The sequence below is a fragment of the Schistocerca gregaria genome, chromosome X (assembly GCF_023897955.1).
Source record: "Schistocerca gregaria isolate iqSchGreg1 chromosome X, iqSchGreg1.2, whole genome shotgun sequence".
Classification (NCBI taxonomy): Eukaryota; Metazoa; Arthropoda; class Insecta; order Orthoptera; family Acrididae; genus Schistocerca; species Schistocerca gregaria.
In genome coordinates this window covers 814,100,306-814,125,436 of record NC_064931.1, presented here as the reverse complement: position 1 = coordinate 814,125,436, position 25,131 = coordinate 814,100,306, and the positions used below count along the sequence as shown (strand labels likewise).

Genomic DNA, 25,131 nt, shown 5'->3' with positions numbered 1-25,131 from the left:
CCACATTTACATCTTCTCGTCGATTCTGCGGAGAACCTTCTTATTTCTTATCGGTCCATATAATTTCCAGCATCCTCCTACAGCATAATACCTAAAACGTTTCGTTTCTCTTCTTTTCCAATTTTCCCACAATCGATCATTCACTTCTGTAGAATGCTATGCCCTAAAATTACATTCCCATAAATTTCATCCTCAGTCTAAGACCGATATTTGATAAGCACGTCGATGAAAAATTTATACTGATGAAGATGTAATTAATATAGTCTATTATATAAACTGAAGGTGGGTGAAAGCCCGAAACGCGTCCTTCCATAAAATAAAGTTAGACAAAAAAAATGTCTCCTTGCTATAGTTCTTCAAGAAACTGAGTCCACATCCTACGAGATAAACTACGCATAATATGGATAAATTAATATAAACATCTCTGGCGTTTCACAACACGTTTTCGCACTATAATGTTCTTTTTTTCCTTCCTCGGAAACCTTACTCCAAAGCTCTGCGATGGATAATACCAATAAAAAAACGAAACATTACATTGGAATAATATGGTATATTGGGACTAAATGTGGGCTATAACTGAGGCACCATCCTTTTCACTCCATATAACCGCCGCTTTGTTCTGTACATTGAGCAAGTAGTAAAGTAAAACAAAAAGAAATGTGGAAAAGAACTTAAGATTCAGGAAGGAGTAATAAATACATGGATTTTTACCGTTGTCATAGTAACTCTGTTTAGAGAGGGCCAGGGACTTTGAAGCGCAGCTGAATGGAATATATGCGTACGGTAACTCCGAAAGAGGCTATAAGATGAATATCAACATAAGTAAAACAATGACAGTGGAATTGGAGTGGATATTGACTAATTATATTAACAAATAAAACACTAAAAGTAACAGATGAGATCTGCTATTTGGGTAGCAAAATTACTATGATGGCCAGAGTAGGAAGGATGCAGACTGGCGCTAGCAAGAAACGCATTTCTGAAAAGGAGATATTTGTTAATATCGAATATAAGTTTAAGTGTTACAAAGTCTTTTCTGAATGAATTTCTCTGGGCTGTAGCGATGAATGGAAGTGAAACGTGGACGATAAACAGTCCAAACAAGAAAAGAATAGAACCTTTTGCAGTACAGAACACTCAAGATAAGATGAATACCTCTGATATCTGATGGCTAGGTACTGAATTTGAGAGCAAAGAAATTTATGGCACAATTTCTCTAAATGAAGGGATTGGTTAACAGAACGAGTTCTGAGGCATCAAGGAATAGTCAGTTTGGTAATGGAAGGAAACCTGGGGAGGGGTCAAAACATAAAGGGAGACTAAGCCTTGAATACAGTAAGCTCGTGCAAATAGATGTAGGTTCAAGGAAGTATGTAGAGTAGAGCAGGATTTCACAGAACGAACTAGCGCGGGGAGCAGTTTATGGTTTGATAACCACAACATTCTCTTTCTGGATTCAATATCACACTGATTTTTCAGGCAAGCAAATGGGAAGTTGCAGTACAAAAAGTACAGGACAAAAATATGGAAACAACAAAAATGCAACACATCATGATCAATAAGGTGTAAGAAACCCGTTGACATTCCAAACGGCGTCCAAACATCTCGAAACGGATAAACACAGATCCTGTATGGTCCTGAAGGGAATCTTATACCATTCTTCCTGCAAAATAGTGGAAAGTTCAGGAAACTATGATGAAGGTGGATAGGGACCATGAAACCTTATTCCCAATACGTGATTACTCTGCTGTTCACAATAAAGTGCCTGGCAGAGGGTTCAATGAACCACCTTCATGCTGTCTCTCTATCGTTCCACTCTCGAACGGCACGCGGGAAAAACGAGCACTTAAATTTAGTAGACCACAAAGGCTCAATAATAGATCAGGCCAGTGTAGTGGCGATGGGAGATCATCGTCGATCTCACAAATGCAAGCTGTGTGAACAGGTGTCCTGTATCCTTGGAACACAGCATCACCACCGGGGAGCAAACAATGTACGCTGATATGGAACTGATCATCCAGATTGGTCACATAATCCTTAATGTATCCTCGCAGAGTAACGATGGGACCATGGAACAGACGATATGGCTGCCAAAATCATCACCGGATCCCAGGCATGCTTAACTATTAGGGCGTAAACTACACTAGAAGTTGGAAACAGTGTGAAGCAATACATATTCGACCAAATTAAGTTGTTGTACAGCTCCACAGTCCAGGTTATATGACTTCGGAACCACGTTGTCCTGTTACGAGCATTTGATCCACAGATGAGTGCTTTTGGGATTCTAGTTCGCCCTGCGGTTCCGTGCTTATGGTGCTCCCTTCGTGTTCTTTTGCTCCTGACAGCGTTCACGAGTGCGACATTCTGTTCTGCGCTGACTTTTACAGCTAATGTACCCTTATTTTTCGTCACAATCCTCTTCTACGACCGTCCGTAACGATCACTCAACACACACTTTCGTCCACGTTGTGATTTAGCGGATAATGTTTTTTCGCTTTCCCTGTATGCGGTATAAATATTCGGTACCATGCCTCTTGAAATACCAAATACTTCGGCTACCTAGGTTACGGAAGCATCCACCATACGTAAACCAACAATTTGAGCACCTTAGAATTCACTTAACTCCGATATTGTGCACTCGCAATTGCACAGAACACTGTTCTAATCAAAACTGACACTTGAGGACATTGCACAGGTGCCATTCATGGTCAATTATAACAGCGCAAACTGCAGGCTTGCATAGTGTCTGTATTTGTGTTCAAGTATGTATTTCTCGAAGTGTTTCCATATTTTTGTCCAACCTCTGTACAAAACAATCATCATCATCATGGTCCTACTATCAGCCGATAGAGTGAGTATTGTTACAGTATAAAATTATAAAATAATATCTGCAGTGATTCGTGTTCATAAATTAATGAACACTGTAGCACTAGCTTTTTACATTAACGAACTTAATAGCAAGAATTTCAAAACAGAATTGTATGCTAGTGATAAAAAAAGCAGTCCGTCTTCAGGCCACGAGTGGCCTACCGGGATCATCCGACCGCCATGTCATCCTCAGAGGAGGATGCGGATAGGAGGGTTGTGGGGTCATCACACCGCACTCCCGGTCGTAAGATGGTATTCTTGACCGAAGTCGCTACTGTTCGGTCGAGTAGCTCCTCAATTGGCATCACGAGGCTGAGTGCACCCCGAAAAATGGCAACAGCGCATGGCGGCCTGGATGGCCACCCATCCAAGTGCCGACCACACCCGACAGCGCTTAACTTCGGTGATCTCACGGAACCGGTGTATCCAGATAAGCTGTTCTGAATATATTAGCCCGGTATTACGAAGGATGAAAGCTCTAATCTCAAATCGGCCATTCTGCTCTACATTCTCCGTGGTTTTCCTAAATTATTTCATGCAAACGAAGTACCTCCTACGTAGTATAGAGGATAGCAAGTGCTATAGTGAAAGCTACGTATGGTGAACAGCCTGTAATGAACCTATCAGATCTCCAAAAGACATACGAATAATTTTAATTATGAACTACTGACTTAGAGAAGTGGCACGAAAATTCAAATGAATGTGAACTTATTGTAGGTAAACTTACTAGCTGTGTAGTTTCCGAGATGCATTTCCTCCTGTGAGTTACTAGAGGACTGGAAATCTTGGAAGCAGCTATAGCAAACCTGTTCTTCACACAGCAGCTGTGATCGGGGCGTTATCACAGCGTTTCGCAATGCTCGCAAGCTGAGGATTGGACTGGACTAGATTGAGCACAAGTGAACTCGCTTTTATTCATTGCATCTACTGGGTATTTGTGTCAGTGTGTACCACAAGCTATTGTTTACTTCTCGAGCACTGAGATATTTATAAGCTTTTTAAGAGGCATAATATACAATACCTACAAGAATCAAGAGGGAAGGGCGAGAGAGAAGTGTTTTGGTTAAAAAAGGTGTGACGCAGGCTTTAGCCTCTACTGTGTAATACGTATATAGAAGAAGAACTACGGAAAAAATGAAAGGTTCAGAAGTGGAATAAAAATTCGTCGTGAAAGGATATCAGTTGTAAGATTTACTGATGACATTGCCGTCCTCGGTGAAAGTAAGGAGGCATTTACGGGACTTCGTGACTGGGATGAACAGTCTGCCGCCCACAGAATAGGGTTTGTAAGTACAACCAAAGAAAGGCTAAAAGATTAAGAAGTGCCAGAAAAGGAGATTGGCGACAAACATGACGCCAGAATTGGGAGCTATGTAGTAGATCAAGTGTGGTAATTAGGCTACCTTGGTAGCAAAATACCGCATGACTATCGTAGCAAGGAGGATAGTAGAAGCAGATTAGCACAAAGAGGGCATTCCTCGCCAACAGAAGCATCAAGAAAAAAATTTATGACCATGTTCGTCCGTAGTACGGCACTACATGTAAGTGGCTCATGGACTATGGGAAAACTGGAAAAGGAGAGAATCGTCGCATTTGATACGTGATCTTACAGGGGGATGTTACAATTATTTTGATTGGTAATTCCTTTATAAAACTGGTGAGGAAATTAACACACAGAACACTTCAACTAAAAAAAGGGAATAGAATGATAAGACATGTTTTAAGAAATCAGCAAATAACTATCATAGTGCAAGGAAAACAAAGCGTCAAGAAATCGCCACGGCTTTAGTTCTAATTTCTATCCTTATGCAGTGGGAATGGGGATTCATACGGGAGTATATTTACTTGTATACGATTTACTAGAATCCTAATACTGTATACTACTAGGAATAGTTGTCATCGTCTGTTTTCACAGCATACAACTAGTATTTTTAAGCTTTATTTAAAGAACACTAGTCTTTATAGAACCACTTCCAATTCTGACGAGTTTTGAGTATTATTTTCACTTAATACTACACGTTTTTGAATTTGTGACTGACTTCAAAAATTTTAAAATATGGTTCTCTTTGGCAGATTTCTGAGTTCTTCCTTTTTTAAAACTGGTCTACACATTAGTTGATGACTCCATCTTCCAGACTTGTGTGGAATCAGTTTAGAAAAGAGATAACTAAACTGCAAAAAAATGTTAGATACAATCACATTATTTATGTAAACATTTGAATATAAATTATCAAGACATTGATTTAACTTCCAAGACAGAGAAAAATTCTCCTAGTAATGAATTCTTCGTCACTTCTTAGTAAAACAGTTTTATATTTAAGGCTGAAAACCAAAAAAAACTGCACTTTGCTGCATTGATACTTGCTGATTACGAACCAGTTTTTGGCTTAACAGGCCATCACCACTTCAAACCGCAGTTACTGTTTCCAGTGGTCACCGTCAGACTGCCTAAACGCATGTACTGCAAGTGGTGACGTAACGTTGTCGACATAACATACACTCACAAAGCAACGGAAACATTACGTCACCGCTTGCAGCACATGCATTTACACAGTCTGACGGTGACCACTGGAACAGTTTTTAAATATATTTGTGACTGTTATCGCAAGGATGTAAAAACGAAGAGTTTAGGCAAGACAAGGATGCAAGATTTTGAAATGTCGTGCTACAGAAGAATACTGAAGATACATGAACGTTTTAGGTGAGACTCTCAGCAGCCCTCTGAGATTGTTTGTGGATAACGCTGTCGTTTACCATCTAGCAAAATCATCGGAAGATCAAAACGTATTACAGAATGAGTTAATAAGACGACTGCATGGTGTGAAAAGCGGCAGTTGATCCTGAACACTAAAAGAATGTGAGGTACGTCACACGAGTGCTGCAAAATCTCGTTAAATTTTGGTTACTCGACAAATAACTCAAATTTAATGGCGACCGGTTCAACTAAACAGCGAAGGATTACAGTTACGAACAACTCAAGTTGGAATCATCATACAGAAAATTTTGTGTTGAAGGCGAGCCAGAGACTGCGTTTTACTGGTAGACACTTATAATGTTCGACAAAGCTACTAAAAAGACTACGTACTCAACTCTTGTCCGCTCTGTTCTGCAGTACCGCAACTTTTCTGCAGTACCACGGTGTCCGAAACGACCCTTACCAGGTAGGATTGATGGACGACTTCGAAACAGTAACTCGTTTTTATTGTCACGAAATACGGGAGAGAGTGTCACAGATATGGTAAGGGAGTTGTGGTGTCAGTCATTGCCACAAATACTTATTCCTTTTCCTAAAGTTCAGTGATAAACTTTCTCCCCTGACTGCCATAATACGAGGGCGTGCTGAGAAGTAATGCCTCCGAATTTTTCATGTGAAAACTCTAAAAGCTTTTTAAGCAAAACAAACGTAATTAACACGGTGCGACATCTGCAACAATCCGATGCCTTGGGGTCACTGTCATTGATCATCCTCCACATAGTCCCAAGTTAGCCACATACGGTTTTCATCTGTTTCCAAAACTTAAGGTACAACTTCAGAGCGATGAAGCCGTCCAAATAGAGGTGAGGTTGCGACTCCGACAACAAAGTCAGACATTCTACAGTGACAGTATCAACAAAGTGGTCTCTTGTTGTAAGAAACATGTTTGCCACCAGGGTGACTATGTTGAGATTTAAATATGTAGACATGAAGAACCAGAGATGTAGAATGTTAATAAAATTCTTCTGGGTTGTTGACTGCATTGTCAGTATATAAAACTGTGCAATGTTTCGGCAATTATTGCAAGTGTCATTCTTCGCGGCTTTGTGCAGCTCAGCAGAAAGCCCCGAGGAAGGCCACTTGCAATAGTGGTCGAAACGCCGAAAAAGTACCGAGTGATCAAAACGTCAGTATAAATTTGAAAACTTAATAAACCACGGAATAATGCAGATAGAGAGGTAAAAATTGACACGCATGCTTGGAATGACATGGGGTTTATTAGAACAAAAAAGAAGCCTCATATTGCAAGACGCGCGAAAGATCTCTTGCGCGCGTCGTTCGGTGATGATCGTGTGCTCAGCCGCCACTTTCGTCATGTTTGGCCTCCCAGGTCCCCAGACCTAAAAAAAATGGGTTTGAGCACTATGGGCCTTAACATCTATGGGCATCAGTCCCCTAGAACTTAGAACTACTTAAACCTAACAAACCTAAGGACAGCACACAACACCCAGTCATCACTAGGCAGAGAAAATCCCTGACCCCGCCAGGAATCGAACCCGGGAACCCGGGCGTGGGAAGCGAGAACGCTACCGCACGACCACCAGCTGCGGACCCCCAGACCTCAGTCCGTGCGATTATTGGCTTTGGGGTTACCTGAAGTCGCAAGTGTATCGTGATCGACCGACATCTCTAGGAATGCCGAAAGACAACATCCGACGCCAATGCCTCACCATAACTCCAGACATGCTTTACAGCGCCGTTCACAACATTATTCCTCGACTACAGCTATTGCTGAGGAATGATGGTGGGCATATTGAGCATTTCATGTAAAGAACATCATCTTTCCTTTGTCTTACTTTGTTATGCTAATTATTGCTATTGTGATCAGACGAAGCGCCATCTGACGGACATTTTTGAACTTCGCATTTTTTTGTTCTAATAAAATCCCATGTATTTCCAAGCATGTGTGTCAATTTGTACCTCTCTATCTACATTATCCGTGATTGATTCAGTTTTCAAATTTATACTCACTTTTTGACCACCCGGTGTATATTGAAAATACGGTCAAGAGCACAGAAGAATTTTATTGACAACGACAACGGCCGCCGAAGCCTACGCTTACAAGGCTGTAGAATGTTAATAAGGTTCGTTTTACTTATAACGCTTTGAGAGTTCGGAGGCGTTACTTTCCAGCATGCCCTCGTATTTCGTTGCAGGGTGTTACAAAACGGTATGGCCAAACTTTCAGGAAACATTCCTCACGCACAAAGAAAGAAAATATGTTATGTGGACATGTGTCCGGAAACGCTTACTTTCCATGTTAGAGCTCATTTTATTACTTCTCTTCAAATCACATTAATCATGGAATGGAAACACACAGCAACAGAACGTACCAGCGTGACTTCAAACACTTTGTTGCAGGAAATGTTCAAAATGTCCTCCGTTAGCGAGGATACATGCATCCATCCTCCGTCGCACGGAATCCCTGATGGGCTGATGCAGCCCTGGAGAATGGCGTATTGTATCACAGCCGTCCACAATACGAGCACGAAGAGGCTCTACATTTGGTACCGGGGTTGCGTAGACAAGAGCTTTCAAATGCCCCATAAATGAAAGTCAAGAGGGTTGAGGTCAGGAGAGCGTGGAAGCCATGGAATTGGTCCGCCTCTACCAATCCATCGGTCACCGAATCTGTTGTTGAGAAGCGTACGAACATTTCGACTGAAATGTGCAGGAGCTCCATCGTGCATGAACCCCATGTTGTGTCGTACTCGTAAAGGCACATGTTCTAGCAGCACAGGTAGAGAATCCCGGTCCGCAGCTCGTGGTCGTGGGGTAGCGTTCTCGCTTCCCGCGCCCGAGTTCCCGGGTTCGATTCTCGGCGGGGTCAGGGATTTTCTCTGCCTCGTGATGACTGGGTGTCGTGTGATGTCCTTAGGTTAGTTAGGTTTAAGTAGTTCTAAGTTCTAGGGGACTGATGACCATAGCTGTTAAGTCCCATAGTGCTCAGAGCCATTATTCCCACGCTCTATTGAAGAGTGGAGCGGTAGAGAAATAGTGGCCCTATGAACCATCTGCAAACACAAGACAGTGAGTTGCAGAGTAATCGTGTAGATGTAGTTGTAGGTTATGTTCTAGCAGCACACGTAGAGTATCCCGGTCCGCAGCTCGTGGTCGTGCGGTAGCGTTCTCGCTTCCCGCGCCCGGGTTCCCGGGTTCGATTCTCGGCGGGGTCAGGGATTTTCTCTGCCTCGTGATGACTGGGTGTCGTGTGATGTCCTTAGGTTAGTTAGGTTTAAGTAGTTCTAAGTTCTAGGGGACTGATGACCATAGCTGTTAAGTCCCATAGTGCTCAGAGCCATTATTCCCACGCTCTATTGAAGAGTGGAGCGGTAGAGAAATAGTGGCCCTATGAACCATCTGCAAACACTAGACAGTGAGTTGCAGAGTAATCGTGTAGATGTAGTTGTAGGTTATGTGGGTAGATAGAGTAACAAATCACGAAGTACTAAACCTGATTGGGGAGGGAAGCTCTTTATAGTACAACTTTCCCGAAAGGGAGATATATTTATATGGTACACCCTAAGGGATCAACCGATAGTTAAATTTGTAATGGTGGGAGACGTGTCTGGAAGGGAGGGAGGTAAAAATTGTAGATGGAAACGCAGGCTTGAATGTAGAAACCAGCTTCAAATGGATGAATAATGGGGTAGTTATGCAGATACGAAAAAAAATGCACTGGGTGGACTACCTTCGGAGGGCTGCCTGGTACAACAAGAAATGACGAGCTGGCGTGTACTCACCGGACTCGTGCGTGAAGACCGCCTGGCAGACGGAGCAGGGCCACATGCGCAGCGAGGTGGTGAACTGCGACGTTTCGGGGTGGCAGGCGAGGTGCTTCCTCAGGCTGCCCTCGTTCACGTAATGCTTGCCGCACACGGGGCACGGGTGGTTCGCTGTCCTCCGCTTCGCTAAGTACGGATCGGCACGGGGATAAGCGAAAATAAACCAGGTCAATGCAGAAGCACGGGTTAGGGCGCCAACATACATACGTAAGAAAACACACACATAGCCCTCAACCACAAAGCTGAGACCCAGGACAGGTTATTCTGCAATCTAGAAAGGCGTGCATTAGTTGAAACATTTTCACTCTTTGCTCAAGCCACGAGGTTACAGCAGTAAGCTAACTTTCTTGTTCTTCCAGCTGAGTTCTGCAGCGAAAGGCACGGAGAAATCGTTGCATCGCTAAAGAGAGAATGGAAGAAGAAAATGAAGAAGCAAGGAAAAAGAGAGCTTCCAGAGTCGAGGAACAGCGGCAATGTAATTTGATAAAGATAGCCGAAACTGTACACGTTCCAGTAAGGCAAACAGTTCTGAATCTAAGTTACAGCTGCACTGATCTGGACACCTGTGACACAGGATATCTCAAGTAACCCGTCAAACCACCAAAAAGACATCCGGTTTAACTACATGTTAACTAGGACAAATGTAATCGTACCCTAAAAATGTACTGTCAACGAGTACAGTAACAACTACATATTGACCCTCGGCTCCAGCTTGGTAACGCCCAATGATTTCAAAATCTTTCACACGGAGTAAAGTTTTCAAAATATGTTACTAACCAGGACACTAGTAAAAAAAGTTTGTTTGTACCCTGAAGGAAAGGTATCGAGAATCATAAGCGACCGCGCACTCTCTTGGAAACGCTGATTATTTGCGAAAAGTGATTTTCTCCACTTCAATTTTGCCTAAAGTCATTGTTCTCTCTCAAAGACTCGGTGCAAGACATAGTGCAAGAGTTCATCAGGTAACTCGTAAGTGGTATTTTGCGACAGGTTATCTCTCACTGCTACTTTTGTCTTTGCAGTATTTATGACTGTACCTTGTCGATGTTATTAGTCTGAATGTTCCACAGAAAAATAATTTGTGTTGAGGCGGAGATGTCAAAGGTTCTAAGCATATTTATGCTGAACAAGAACTATGGTAGTGAGGGACTTTCGCGAGCGTGCTTGTTTTCTAACAGCCACTATAAAAAGGGACTGAAATGACGATGGGAAATATAAAAACTCCTCTATGCGGAGACAGACAGTGTTCTTACGCACGAATGTCTACCTTAGCCTCAACGCTTATTTAAAAAAGTTATTGTGAACAGAAACTCATTCCCAGGCGGTGTATCGTACCCTGTTTTCACGGTGACTTATTGGACATACACGTTCTTCCCTCCTCAGTGCAAGATCGTATTTTTTCCCATTCACTCATTCCGATGTAATTTGCTGAAGACCGCAACATCCGCAAGTGAAACATCCGTCGGGTCTCCAGACGAGGTGAAACAGGAAATAAGTTCTGCGCTTCATTTAAAAGTCCATTCCAGATGTTTGGGAACAACTTTCCAAGAGAAAAGTCAATAGCTTTCACGATAAAATGAATAAAAGTTGTTTTTAAAAATCAGTTTACTATAGGAGCCGCGCAAAGTTGGACCGCAGAGAGGCTTTCAAGTAATCAAGCGTAGTCCGGGCAGGCGGGCAACCGGAGCCGCTCTAAGTGGCGAGTCGAAGCCACAGAAAAGGAGCGCGCTCCTCCGATTAAAACGTGGAATCTGCAGCACAAATAAGTTCCGTCCGGTAACATCTTGCCCGGCCACGAGAAATAGGCTTCTGGAATGTTCATATTAACGTCGGCCTTCTCGCTCGAGCCCGTACCCGAGGAATTTGTCAATCAAATAACGGCACCAGCTGCGCATGCGAGACACCCTTTAATATGGTCAACCTACCCTGCCGGCAACCGCATTCACAGAGGAGATTCTTCTACGAAGGTAAACAACCACTGTTAGAGCATTCATAACTAACACAGTGTGGGAATTCCTAGTCGTTTAAAACGCCATGTTTCCTACGGAACATACACACTTTTTACTTGCCTAGGTTATGCTAGTGAACACCATTTTCTTCTTAATTATCCTTCAGCACTTCTAGGAGCATTTGTGTACACAAAAATAAAGTCGAAAAAGAACTGGTAACTGCGGCGTAGGGACTTCGGAAGGCACTTGAACGTGAAACACACAAAATTAAACATAACAGGAAGGATATCTCCGCTGGAAGTTTGTTCGATGAAAACACATTAAACATACATACTCTGGCGGCCACAGTCACTAGAGAAGCCCGTGGCACGAATTATCTGCAATAAACAAAGTTTAGGAAATACAAAATATGGAAAACATCGAGATATTCTTACAAAACAGGGAAGAGGTTTTGATGAGCTTCTGGTGCACTATGCAAGGCAAACATTACAAATGATTGTGCAGTTTTATTTTAAACGGCTACTATAACTAGCCAGCCTACTTCCGCATCTTCAAGATTATTTTTTAGTATAGCGATATTTCCCTTTGTTAAGGCCGCACGGTCTCAGCCCCCCGTCGGAGGTTGGAGTCCTCCCTCGGGCATGGGTGTGTGTGTCGTCCTTAGCATAATTTAGTTTAAGTTAGATTAGGTAGTGTGTAAGCTTAGGGACCGATGACCTCAACAGTTTGGTCCCATAAGACCTTACCACAAATTTCCAAATTTTTCCCTTTGTTAAGTCTACTAAATTAAGTGATTGCAATACGCAGTGAGATGGAAATAAGTTGGTTCTATGAACAGTTCGTCTCCCACTCTGAAAGAAAATCAGGGGTTTTCTATTGTAGTTTCATTTCACGGTTCTGATGGCCCGCAGACAACATGATCATCATAGGTGGCAGTCTAGTTTATATTGGCGAACGCAAAGGAAGGGAATCGTCGACTGTACTGAAAATAAAGGAGCGAATCCAGGAAAGAGCTGAATGACGAAGACAGGAATAAGGCTATGATAATAAATAACCTGCTGATGATTATTGTGTTTGAGACACCGACCACGTAGCTCCCAGCAATGAAAAGACAAATGGATGGAAGGGTACAGCCCTTAAGATGCACTCCCTCTGTGTCAGAAGTGGGCTAGTTTACCAAACTGCTGTACGGTGACGTTTTTCTGATTGTCAATCGGCACGTAATTCGAAAGGAACTATTACCCGAAGTGCAAGTAACGAAGCAGTTGTAGCAGCAACGTACGTGTTTTGCAGTCCCGTTTGTAAAGAGACACTTTCTGGTTCCAGAATATGTACAGATAAGTTTTCTGAATGCTGTCGCCATCCACAGCCCCCACAAAATCGAACCTAAAATGACTCATGATAGGTGTGAGAGAACTGGTGAACGGACCTACAAAACTCCACACATATTCTGGTGACGCTCTCTCTGTTTGCAGCAACAGCAACATACACTCGGAAAGCGGTTATTTATCCTCTACAGAATTCTGCAGTGGTTGACAAATGACAACTAAGATGTTCCTGTGGTTGGATACACAGCGTAAACATTGGATTACTATCGCATGTCTAATGAGGCGTAGGTCCTTGTTCGGTAGAGCAGCGTTTCGACACTGAAATGAGACATCGGAAAGAGCCCGATGGCGCGGTCAAAAAGATTACTTACAGTGCGACCTATTATACCAGTATGGTGATGGGAACGCTCGGTGTGATCAAATGTATGGAACAGGCATCCAGCAGTACTCGAAACACCAAGAAAATAAGAAACACTATCTTCAACCGTTGCCAGTGCACTGCACTGTGGCGTTAAGAACCATAGAATCACGCGCTCATACGATTCTTACTACTCATGCACCGGTCAAAACACAACGTGGAATATATGACATCACTCTTCACAGCAACAGTCCTTTTTACTCCTAAGTTGTATAATTCACATGACCTTTGTACCAGGTAAGTGTTTTTCACTAGTGACCTTGCGTGAGGAAGAAGTAGGGCAGTACCCGTCTCCTGGCGTAGTAAAACCGTGTGGTCTGTACTGGGTGACGACCTAGTCTCCAGCCTTGTCCTAAATACTTGTATCGACAATTTCACTGCTAATTCATTCAGTGGGCTAGTAGAGGGATATGTTTGCGATATGCATATTTGTGATGTTTGACGAAAGCGAAACGGTGATGGTTTTCTTTAAAAGGGTTTATTGTTTACAAGATTTCTAAATATTTAAATGAGGAATAAAATTTTATTTTTAAAAAATCTCGATGACACTGTCTTTTTTATTTTTTCCTTGTTAAAATCTGGTGGAAATTGCGATAGTAGTGGATAAAGTATTTTATGAAGTGAAGGACCAACTTCATGGACGTGTGTTTTGGGAGGAGGAAGATTGTATGGTTGTGGGGAGGTACATAATGTCTGGCCACAGCCGAACAAGGCCGGTGGAACGTATGGGTGGACGTTATGTAAAGGGCTAGTAGTTGATAGGATGGGAGATGAGGTGATACAATGGCAGGAATTCCTCGTTAGGATGAAAATGAAGGAATATGAAAAGAGAAGGATGAAAGGGAAGCACTGATTCAGGTAGAGGGAGGGTGTGAATTAAGCCAGGTGGGAAAATCAGCAACAGTAGCAGGCGATTTTGAAATTTCATACGGGAAGTGTTCCTGATATTGTAAATGGGTAAAATTAAGGTTTTGAATTATTAGATTAGGGTATGGAGAGTTGAAGACGACTAAACGAAGCTGAGGAGGCAGCTGAAAGGAAGTGTACCAGCTTACAGGAGAACTTAGCTTGTCCACTTCTGGGTAAAATGGAACAAGCTACGTGAACGGCCATTTTTAGTCAGTGTGGCTTTCAGAAGAGATGGTTCTTTGATAGGACGATGTTCGGTTCGAGTGATGTCTTTGGTTGCCGAGAAATGATGAAATCAATGATTCGGATGTAGACAATTGTAATGTTTCTGTGATAAACAGTTGATCTTGGCAGTTGCAGGGGTACTGACATCAGCCATAGCAATCTGGAATTACACATCGCAATTAGTCGTTTAGAAGATGGGGTAGGACCCCCCCCCCCACCTCCGTCCTATTTACCGCCCTCGCTATCTAAACTTCACCTCGACCCAGTCCAGTCGCTTCTTTTACACACGCCTGACTTCGCAAGATGACAAGGTGGTCATAATTCTCTGTGACGAATTCTGCCACTAGTGCCTCAAAACCTCGAATTACCTGTTGCGGAATGTTATCTATAGTGAAAAGCTACATACAAGAACAACATGAGTGTACCGCCGTTCATCACAGGATCTCCGAGACGCCTCATAACGACACCGATGCACACAATCGCTTTCGAGCATCCCTGCGGATGGAAATAGAGTGAATTACACTCGCACACATAAAGCTACTGAACTGTGTGAGCAGGTGAAGCTCCTCGCCGGCCGGCTGCTAAGTGGATGCGTTCCGCTGAAAGGAAAAAGGCTAACGATTATGTGGCCCGGCAGCCGCGCTGGACGGCCAAGCTGAAAGGAGGTGAGTGGTGACAGAACATGCGCTGGGAACTTACTTGCCACTCCGGACGCGTTGGGGTCTTTGTGCGTGTGCTTCATGTGCTCCATGAGAGCTTCTCCGCCGAGGAACAGCTTGTGGCAGATTGGGCATGAGGTGGCGTTAGGCCCGCCGATGAGGGCCGCGTGTTGCTGCAACACAGGCACACGAAGCTGAAGTTCCTGTGGAGAACATAAAGTCTGGCCCAGCCACGTTTATAAACCAACTTCACGCTACATCTAGTTCGCGGCCTCGGAAACAGTGCGTGCTTTCGACCCTCTCTGCAGCCGCGTCTAATAGTTTGCTGCCTCCCGATTGACGGGTTATCTTTCTTGCACACGATAAAAAAATGTGTGATAAGCAGTATTACGTTGAGTCAGGAAGCACGTACTGCGTTCCGAGAGCCGGAGTGTCATACAGTTTATATCATTTACTACCAATATAAAAAATATTTTTAAAAAACTGAATATCAATAACACACTAATTTTGCAAGTATGTGAAAGTCTAAAACTCTACTGACTCCTGCACATAGTTCTGAAAACATTAATTGAACATTTCGAGTAACATTATTCCACAAAAATAAATTTCTAAATATCAATTATCATTAGAATGAGCTATGTTTAGTTTGTAGAGTTCATAGCGATTTTAAATAAATAGTACTTGACAGTTAAACTTTCATTTATAAAAAACTGGGCATGCAACGTAAAAAATTAAAAAACTACGCCACATAACAAGGTGGAAAGGATGTTATTGAAATAGTAATCGAATCACTAACATGGTAAAACTGCCTCGCCCATATCATCTTTTGTACTTAACTGTAGTTTATTAGTTATAGCATCATATACTAGAATGCACTTTCTTAGAACAAGCTCATACGCTAAGTAATTAAGCATACACCAATCAAGTTAATTATTTACACACACATTCACATATCACGTTTGTCGCTCAGTCTGCCTTTGCATCTGAAACCTAAATGCATAATGTAAATGAAGAAGTGCAAGCAGGAAACGGACGTAGTCTTTACATGAAGACTGATTTGCGTTCTTATGGTAGTCTGGCTTACGGTAAATATTGTCTTGTAAGCGGACAATGGTTATACGTTACACATAAACAATGGCCACAGGCATAGCTGCTGCCGATAATGATGAAAACATCGCATCACGTGAGCAGCTTCCTGCTTTCGGAAGCAGAGAACGACAGTCACGGAACTACTGAAGCCCAAATGTACACGGCACGAAAGTCATTTCAGAAGACCCAAATTATTTGGTCACACCAGTGACTATATTTCTCTGCACTTTGTTTCGGCTTAAGACACCGTTAAAGAAGCGAAGACAGTTTACTCCTAAAGAAGGAAAGATTCGGAAAAAGGCGGCAGGTCGCAACTGAGGAAACTCTCGGGATTTTTTGAAGTGCAGATTGTCTCCTTCGGAAGACTTCCGTCCGGCTAACAGGTAACTGGGACGCGCCTTACACATAATTCAACAAGTTTAAGAGTGAGCGCTTCTCGCTTGTCGCTTTCAATCTCGTGCATTTTTAATTCGCTTTAAAGGTTACCCTTTGAAGGGAAAAAAAGGCGAGGAAGATTTGTTTGGAAGTTATTTTTAATTCATTTTCTAAGGTAAATGAACAAAGAAGAATTATTGCTTTCCCAATTCAGCCGCAAGGCAGAAGTGTTACTAGCCGGAGTACCACTTGCCACACACCTCCGAAGGGCTCTCAAGTTTGATGAAACAAACCAATTAACACATTGATCTGAGCCGATGACCATAACTTTATTGTCTTCGCTCATTGATGATGCCAGTTGCATAACGCAGCAAGAAATAGTAACTGAAATTTCACAAAGTGACTTTAAAATAATCACCGTATGACATAAGAAAGGGGCCGATGACCTCAGCAGCTTGGTCCCTTAGGAATTCACACACATTTGAACATCTGAGCAGAAGAAAAATTATAATTTTCTTCAGTCTTTGAGAATTAGGTTTCCCTATCATTTAGCACAGTTCTTGAATGAAAAATTTTTTGTATATTTTTTTGTGGGGGAGGGTTGTAATTATAAAACACGAAATGTACTTAGGTCGTCATTGCCTGTCACGAACGAACGTCAACACTGAATTACCACGAGTGGAAAGCTTCGTAGGGACATGACGGAGACTGAAAATGAAATGTCGGAAAGGGGGTATGACGTAATCAGACTGTCAATGAGTGAAATTTGCGCTTAGGGAGGAACAAAAGAAATTATACAAAACAATTAATGTTCCATTTATGTCGTACAAGAACGAAAATAGACGACAAATTTTCCATGAAGGAAGCAGAAACGAAGGCTTTAGAAGTAGATGAAGTTTTCAACCAAGCTTACCACACAAACAGCGAGTCAATTAGGAAATAATAATGCTTTTAGCAAATGAAACAGAAGATATATAGAAAATGGGCAGAAGCGAAACAGCAGTGTAACTGGGCTGATGAGCCGTAAAGAAAGCTGTGGATACAGACCAAGAAGGGGAGACAGAGAAGTTAACGGCATGTTCCTTGAGCTCACAAATAGATTTTCTGTTTCGTTTTACAATGTGACGTGGTAAGTGATTCTGAGTCTATCCCTCTGTTATTGCAGTCAACCCCAGCCCGGGTTGTATTCCACAGTCTGCTCCTGCTTCTTTCTAAATGCATCTCATTGTTCCACACGAATTAGATTGTAGCAGGGCGAGAGATCCGCTGAAGGTTTCCTGCAATAGGAGATATTGAATCTTAAGAGAATAAGTGGCAAGAGATACGACTACGGGACGTTCGGAGACGCACAGGGGGGATGGCAGCAAAAAATGAACGAAGAAGAAAATCTCTCAGGAAGACTCCGGCTTGTAAAGGGAATTATAAATTAAAATGTCGTACAGCAGATAGCCTTAAGTGCAAATGCTTTTTAAGGGGGAATTTAATTTGAGCGGAGCACAGTGTTATCCAGGTCGGCGAAGGACAATCCACGAACCCGTGTAAAACGAAAAAGAGGAAATTTCCAGTGTTACAGCGCTCTAGCGGCTATCTGCGAGACTAAGTTGCTTTCATAAGTTTGCCTTTTCATGACCGTTCACGGAAAAGGATGCCGTCTAAGAACGTGGTATTAAACCTCGACTGGATCATAGTAGAAAAAACGCAAAGTGGCGGATTGTGTACACGAAACAAAACGAAATCAGCAACAGTTCGCATCGCGCTTACTGCACAGCTATAAGGCTCTTTCAGAGAGATGATGTAATGGTAGAGACACTCTAAGGGAAAGGAATTTAAACCCTCGTTCTATCATCCCAGGTTACTTCGGGATAAAAGATGCTTTCCTGGTTTTCGAGGTTCACGTCTACTTAGTCGTGAACGCCAGGCTGCTTTCCAGACAGGGAGTACATCTGAAGTCTTTGTTCGTAACACTTTGGCGTCGAAACAGTGTACACGAGGATAAAATTGTCAGCCACGCTGGTCACTTGGAAATATATTTTCTAGACCCACTGTTAGTCGCTGCATGCAGTAGGCAAAGCCAGTAACCATGGGTGTCGAAGTTGTTTAAAATCATAAGGTTGCCACTTTCCACGACACGAAACTAGTAGAGATTGGAAAAGTAAGTGGCGAAACGTTGAAAAGACTAGAAAAATTACAAGATATTCTGAACTGATGATGAGACCGCAAGTTCCGAGCGTAACAGATAAAAAATATGAAAATAGCGGGAGATATGTTTCTGAAACAATCTCAATGGAGGCAAATGACCTCACCAGCATCCGTCCCTTGTGAGGATATCTAAAGTAATAACAGATTTATCGGATAAGATGGGTTTTCCCAAATGATTCCAAGCGAATGTGGGTATATATACTACCAGTAGGTTATGGCTGTACGAGAGCTGGATAAAGAGTAGTGGCAACAGTGCCGTAACGTGAAGGATGTGCGTCAGATCGCATGTGCGCTGTCTGTAGCCGACAGCAACGTCGGCTGAAGCGGCGACAGCTGTGTTCGAATCAGTCGCAGTGCGCACTGTCTGAAAGTGCAGGAGACAGTTCAAGCACCCCAACAGTATGTTTAGGAAACACTTGCATCAACACTGAAGTGGCACAATATTTTTAGGGACGGCGTGAGGGATGCGGCGTTGCCACATCGTACGATGGATGACGTCATTCAAGATCGGCAGCATTCGGGACGCCCACGGACAACATGACTGAGCTCCTAGCGTCCCTACTGAATGTGGATCGCCGGTGGAGTTAGCCACGAAGGCAGACGTGTGCCACAAAAGGTGCTCCACATTTTGAGCGATATTCTTGAGTTCCGCAAAACTGCAGAGCGTCGGGTACTGAGGTGCAAAAGTGGCATCGTTATGCACTTGCGGAGGAATAGCGCAATCGCTACCACAGGGAGGGAGAAGAGCTTCTTGGATGACACTGGGCTCGGTCGAGCAAACCACGATTAAAGCGGCAGTCCAAAGAATGGAAACGCCCCGGTTTTCCTCGTCCACAGAACGTGCGCCATGGACCAGTTGGCACCAAAGTGATGGTTATCGTGGCTTACGATACCCTTGGGTTAATGCTGCCTCACGCTGTACTGCAGGGACAGACGGTCACTGCAGCTACTACTGCAACTTTTTGCGACACCAGCTTCGCCCCGCACTGAGAAGGAAGCGACGGCACCTTCTGGGACTGCATACCATCATCCTCCATGACAATGCACGATGCCACACGGTGAACCCCGTGCAGGAGCGTGGGAGTGCGAGATAGTGGCACTTGGCCGTATTCAGCCCATGTGAGTCCAAAGAGTGGTTTGATGCAGCTAGTCTGTCCTGTGCAAGCTTCATCACCTCTGCATGACTAGTAAAGCCTACATCCATTTCAGCCTTGTTACTGTAGTTCAGCCTTATCTCCTTCTACAATTTTTACCTCCATCGCTCACCTCAACTACGCAATTAACGAGTACATTTTGCCTCAGGATGAGCCGTATCGACCGATGAATTTTAGTCAAGTTATTAATCATTTAATGTCGTAACACGTTCTGTAATTGGATGGTAGTGATACTCTGTCTCTGTGGAATAAGAAACACAAATAAAGTTTAAAAGACAAATAAAGCTTAAAAAGTCAAGCAGAGCGGAGCAGCGGGTCTAAGAGAAGAGTAGTTTCTGAGAGGAATGAGGAAGAATTGACGACGTCTGAAAGGCGTTTCGAGAAAATTCCAGCATGCAGTGTGAACAGTCTAAGAGAATATAGAAAATATAAACAATACTAACATATTACAAGGGCGAGGGATTGTGCTTTGCGAAATGTAGAAAAGGACGTTAATGAATAAAATCCTGACGGTTTTCCTGCCACGTCAGTCCTGGGTAAAACTTCAAGCTTTCTACGATGACATCCTTCTGCTTCGTCAGCATCAGTGCCCGTCGTGGTGGCCTTTCTATAGCCCACAGACCCCTTGTAATTGGTCAGTGTACGTTATCATTACGGCATGCTGTCATAGACGAGGCCCTCGAGAAAGACAGTCCGCACTGCTTACGTCACACCACGTGACACTGCAGGTGTTACCGAGTGCCACAGGCTGTCTCCGGCGGAGAGCGAGTAACTATTTCAGACGAGTCTAACAATTCTCGACTGCGTGTGTGAATGCTCTCGATAGCGCATGTCAAAATTAAGACCTTTAGAAGGTATATTTACAATTAAATACCGATTTCTGGGCCCTGCACGAAGCCGAGCGTTCGAAAAGTGTCGCGGACAAGCCGACTAGCGTGACGTCACAAGTTCGTTGCAGGGGCCCGTATATCTCGCTGGTCCCGGTCACAGATCGTGTCAGCTCCTGCGCTGGTGGCGCCACTTCCTAGTAGGACAATTAACAATTCGACCCATTTCTCTGTATCTCCTCAGACTTGAGAGCTCGCTTCAGTGTACCACTAAGATTATAGCCACTGCCAGGGTTGAACTTCCTCTCGCACATTCTGATTTATACTCCCCCTTTGTTAATGGAAACCCAGTTAACAAAAATATGGTTCAAGATTTTCGTTTCATCTAATATTATTCTGTGTTTATGTGAGAGGCTGTGCCCAAAATCAGCTGATTTCTCAATTTCCCCGTGGAAGTGATAGTAGAAAGCTTGAGGTTTTCCCCAGAAGTGATAAGAAAACGAAGAATGTTTATACGTGTTATGTCGTCGCGAGAAACTTCGGCCCGTAAGGAAGATTAGAACTGCACGTGCTGCCGACTACGAGGTCATTGTATACGGAGCTGAAGCTCGGATTAGGGAACGAAATCGACCGTTTCCTTTCCACGGAATCATTACGGCATTCGCCCTAAGCGATTTAGCGAGAGCATCGAAACTGTAAGTACGGACTGCCGGACAGGCTTAAAACTGCCGCCGCCCCGAATACGAGTGGAGTGTCTTACTACTGTGGCTCGCTCGGTTTTGCGAAATGTCACAGGACGGTTGCACCTCAGAGCAAAAGAAATTCGTGGTGGCGAACCCTCGAGGGGAGTGCCGTCGTTGGCTCGCTCGCCATTTTGGGGAGGGAGGGGAGCCTTTTTCTGCGACCGCCCACAGGCGAGAGGGTCCGCCCGGCGCAAAAAATGGCACGCAAAAAAATAATCGCGCCGATCGAAACGAAGGAGGCAGGGCGGGGCCAGGCGCGCCGCCCTTTTTTCCATCCCTCCCCCTCAGCGCTCCGCCGCAAGTAGGTCAGCGAGGAGCGGTTAACACGCCCTTTTTTATTTTTTCGCCTCAGTCATCTACTGTGAAGTAAGTACTTAATGTACACCAACAGAAATACGTCACCACCCACTACAGAGCGCACAGTGGTAGCAATCTCGAGCCAATATTTTCGGTTATCTTTCCTGTTCCATTCGTGTATTTCACAAGGCTAAAACGGCTGCCTATATGCCACTCTACGCCCTCAAATCTCATTTACCTTTTCTCACGATCCTTAAGCGGGATATCTAAATCCACAAGTATACTGTGTAAAGCACTGTCAAGCGCTGGCAGATGACATTTCCAACTGTACCACTATTAGGGCTTCATTCCGTTCCATTCGGCGTGTAGAATGATTGTTTGAACGCCTCTGTAATTAGTCTGGCCGGCCGGGGTGGCCGTGCGGTTCTAGGTGCTTCAGTCTGGAACCGCGTGACCGCTACGGTCGCAGGTTCGAATCCTGCCTCGGGCATGGATGTGTGTGATGTCCTTAGGTTAGTTAGGTTTAAGTAGTTCTAGGTTCTAGGGGACTGATGACCACCGCAGTTAAGTCCCATAGTGCTCAGAGCCATTTGAACCATTTTTGTAATTAGTCTAATCTTGTCTTCGCGGTCATTGCGGAAACAGTACGTGGAGCATCCTAAAATATTCCTGGATTACTCAGTTGAAGCTGGTTCTTGGAACTTCGTAAGTAGGCTACACCTGCCAGTCCAGATTTTTCAGTACTTCAGTGAGGCTCTCTCATGGGTCAAAGAAACCTGTGACGGCCGCGAAGGATTAGCCGAGCGGTCTGGCGCTGCAGTCATGGACTGTGCGGCTGGTCCCGGCGAAGGTTCGAGTTTTCCTTGGGGCATGGGTGTGTGTTTGTCTTTAGGATAATTTAGGTTAAGTAGTGTGTAAGCTTAGGGACTGATGACCTTAGCAGTTAAGTCCCATAAGAATTAAAAAAAAAGAAAAAAAACTGTGACCATTCACGCTGCGCGTCCGGCCATACTGATTTAGACTTTCCGTATTTCCCTAAATCGCCGGGATGGCTCCTTTGAAAGGGCACGGCTGACTTTCTTCCCCGTCTTTTCCCAATCTGATTAGACCGATGACTTCCCTGTTTCGTCTCTTCCCCCAAACAAGCCAACACAACCACATTCACGCTGTCATTCTTTGTATACGTCCAACAACCAGTTAGTCCTACAAGAAGAGGTCCCACACAATTGGGCAATATTCTAGAATAGTCTGAATAGTCTAGAATAGTCTGTACGAGTGTTTTGTTCGTAATTTTCTTTGAACAGTGATTGAATTATCTTATTATCCTAGTAATGAACAAAAGTCTGCCACCTGATTTACCTACCAAAGGGCCTAAGTGCTCGTTTCATTTCATATTCTTACACCCAGATATTTATTTGAGTTGACTGATTACGTTTATGACTCACTGATATTTTAGTTATACGATACAGCGTATTTTGTTTTGTGAAGTGTGGCACGCCTACTGCGTAAGGTCACCAAACAATGAAACGGTAGAAATGGTCGCTCTAGGGTCTTGTGTGCGAATTTCTTTACAGATGTAACGCACTTCCCCAGAACTCCTTCCAACAAATATAAACTTCCATTCACCTTCGTTAACACTGATTTTACGTAACCATACCATTTCATATCTCTGTACTCTGGTAAGAAGTTTAAGTTAATTTTTCTGCACTTTTACTCTCTCGAACCTTACTTTTAACGTTCATGTTTCCAAAATTGAGAACGTTACTGGCAAATATTACAGACTTGCAAGGACATAGCTTCAAATATCACATTCAGACATCTAAATCAGTAAACTGAAAATATGGGCTTGGTAGCAGGAACGATGAGGAGGAAGACCAATTGAGCTCTGCAATAAATGTAAGCTCGTAAAAGTGAATACCCTGTTCAATAGTCAAAAGAGAAGGAGGCCGGGAGAAATGGGAAGATTTCAATTAGATTACATCATGGTTAGACAGAGATTGAGGGCCACTGATAAGTGTTTCGCTGCCGTAGGCAAGAATTGAAAAATGACACTCCTTCTTTGTTACTACCATTAGTGTCCCCAATATACCCCCTCCCCTCCACCACCAGAAACATCCAACGTCACAACAATACAAATCTCCTATTATGCTTTCAACCGTTAAACTAAGGGGAGAAGGCGTCCTCATTTTCTGGGGATAGTCGTCAATTTTCATGTATTGTCCTCACTTCCATTACAACTGATTGAGGACAACAAATGTCCTCAGTTTCTTGGTTTTTGACATCAATTTTTAAAATTTCAGAAAATGATTGAAATAGGAAGAAAGAGCTGAACATTTTAAACTGAAAATCTAATGAGTATACCAGTGGAACCAAATTTGGCGTCAATTACTTATTTTATTTAATTGCAAGAAAATGGACTAATAAAGGTGTGAAACTATTTTCTGGGGTGAATGACATTTTCTTTCAAATCTGTAATTATGCTACACTGATTTTCATGTATTGTCCTCACTTCCATTACAACTGATTGAGGACAACAAATGTCCTCAGTTTCTTGGTTTTTGACATCAATTTTTAAAATTTCACAAAATGATTGAAATAGGAAGAAAGAGCTGAACATTTTAAACTGAAAATCTAATGAGTATACCAGTGGAACCAAATTTGGCGTCAATTACTTATTTTATTTAATTGCAAGAAAATGGACTAATAAAGGTGTGAAACTATTTTCTGGGGTGAATGAAATTTTCTTTCAAATCTGTAATTATGCTACACTGATAGCCGACATGCCGAAGCATCAAACTAGTTCATCTGGATAATCATGGTGTTGTTTCATTTGTATTTTAATTGTCAACTTTTAAAATGAGGAATAAATTTAATACTTTTAAGCATCTACTTTCTTGCTATTAAATAAATAAATGACACCTTGTTTCCATTTTCTATTGTGAGCTCTACGCCTTTTATTAGCCGCCTCGATGGCGCAATGATCTAAGGGATTGGCTTCTGATCACTAGCCCGAGATGGGTCCGGGTTCGAATCCGGTGGGGCATGGATGTTGTGTTTGTCTAAAGATGATCGGAAGAGACAAAAACAAAAAGAGGTAGCGAGGGAGATATGGTACCAAGTCGCCAGCGCACGTACCTGGCATCTGCGCTCGATAGATATGAAACGAGGTCATGTTTGTTTCCATTTCGTATTCAGTAGGGCTGCTTTAGTTTTGAGGTAGGTGGAGGCAATGTGTCTACTTTCGTAAAAGTAAGTAAAGACTTATTAAGTAACTGTTCCGTATGCTTTTGAAAGCAATTTGTTGTTATAATTCTTCCTCTTTTTCATTTTTTGCAGTCATTCGCTAAAATTTTTCGCTGTTCGATTTGAAATTAATTTTTTCCGCCCTTTGCCTCCCCTAAATTGTACCGTCCTCCATGGCCGCCTAGTCTCGTCTAATGGTAGAAACGGCGATGCAGAGATTGCGATATCAGATATTGGATAGTAAGGCATACGCATGAGCAAATATAGACTCAGATCACAATTTAGTAATGGTGAAGAGTAGGCTGAAA

At 43.1% G+C, this 25,131-nt stretch overlaps 1 protein-coding gene across 1 annotated transcript in view; it reads right to left on the bottom strand.

The window, feature by feature from the left end:
• The window catches only part of LOC126298617 (zinc finger and BTB domain-containing protein 24-like), a 972,133-nt gene that overhangs the window by 31,602 nt on the left and 915,400 nt on the right, over positions 1–25,131 (bottom strand). The window contains exons 10-11 of the mRNA XM_049990024.1: positions 14,937–15,099; positions 9,367–9,534 (exon numbers count right to left, since the gene is read on the bottom strand). Of these exons, the coding sequence (XP_049845981.1) occupies positions 9,367–9,534; positions 14,937–15,099 (331 nt within the window). The remainder of the gene's footprint in view (positions 1–9,366; positions 9,535–14,936; positions 15,100–25,131) is intronic.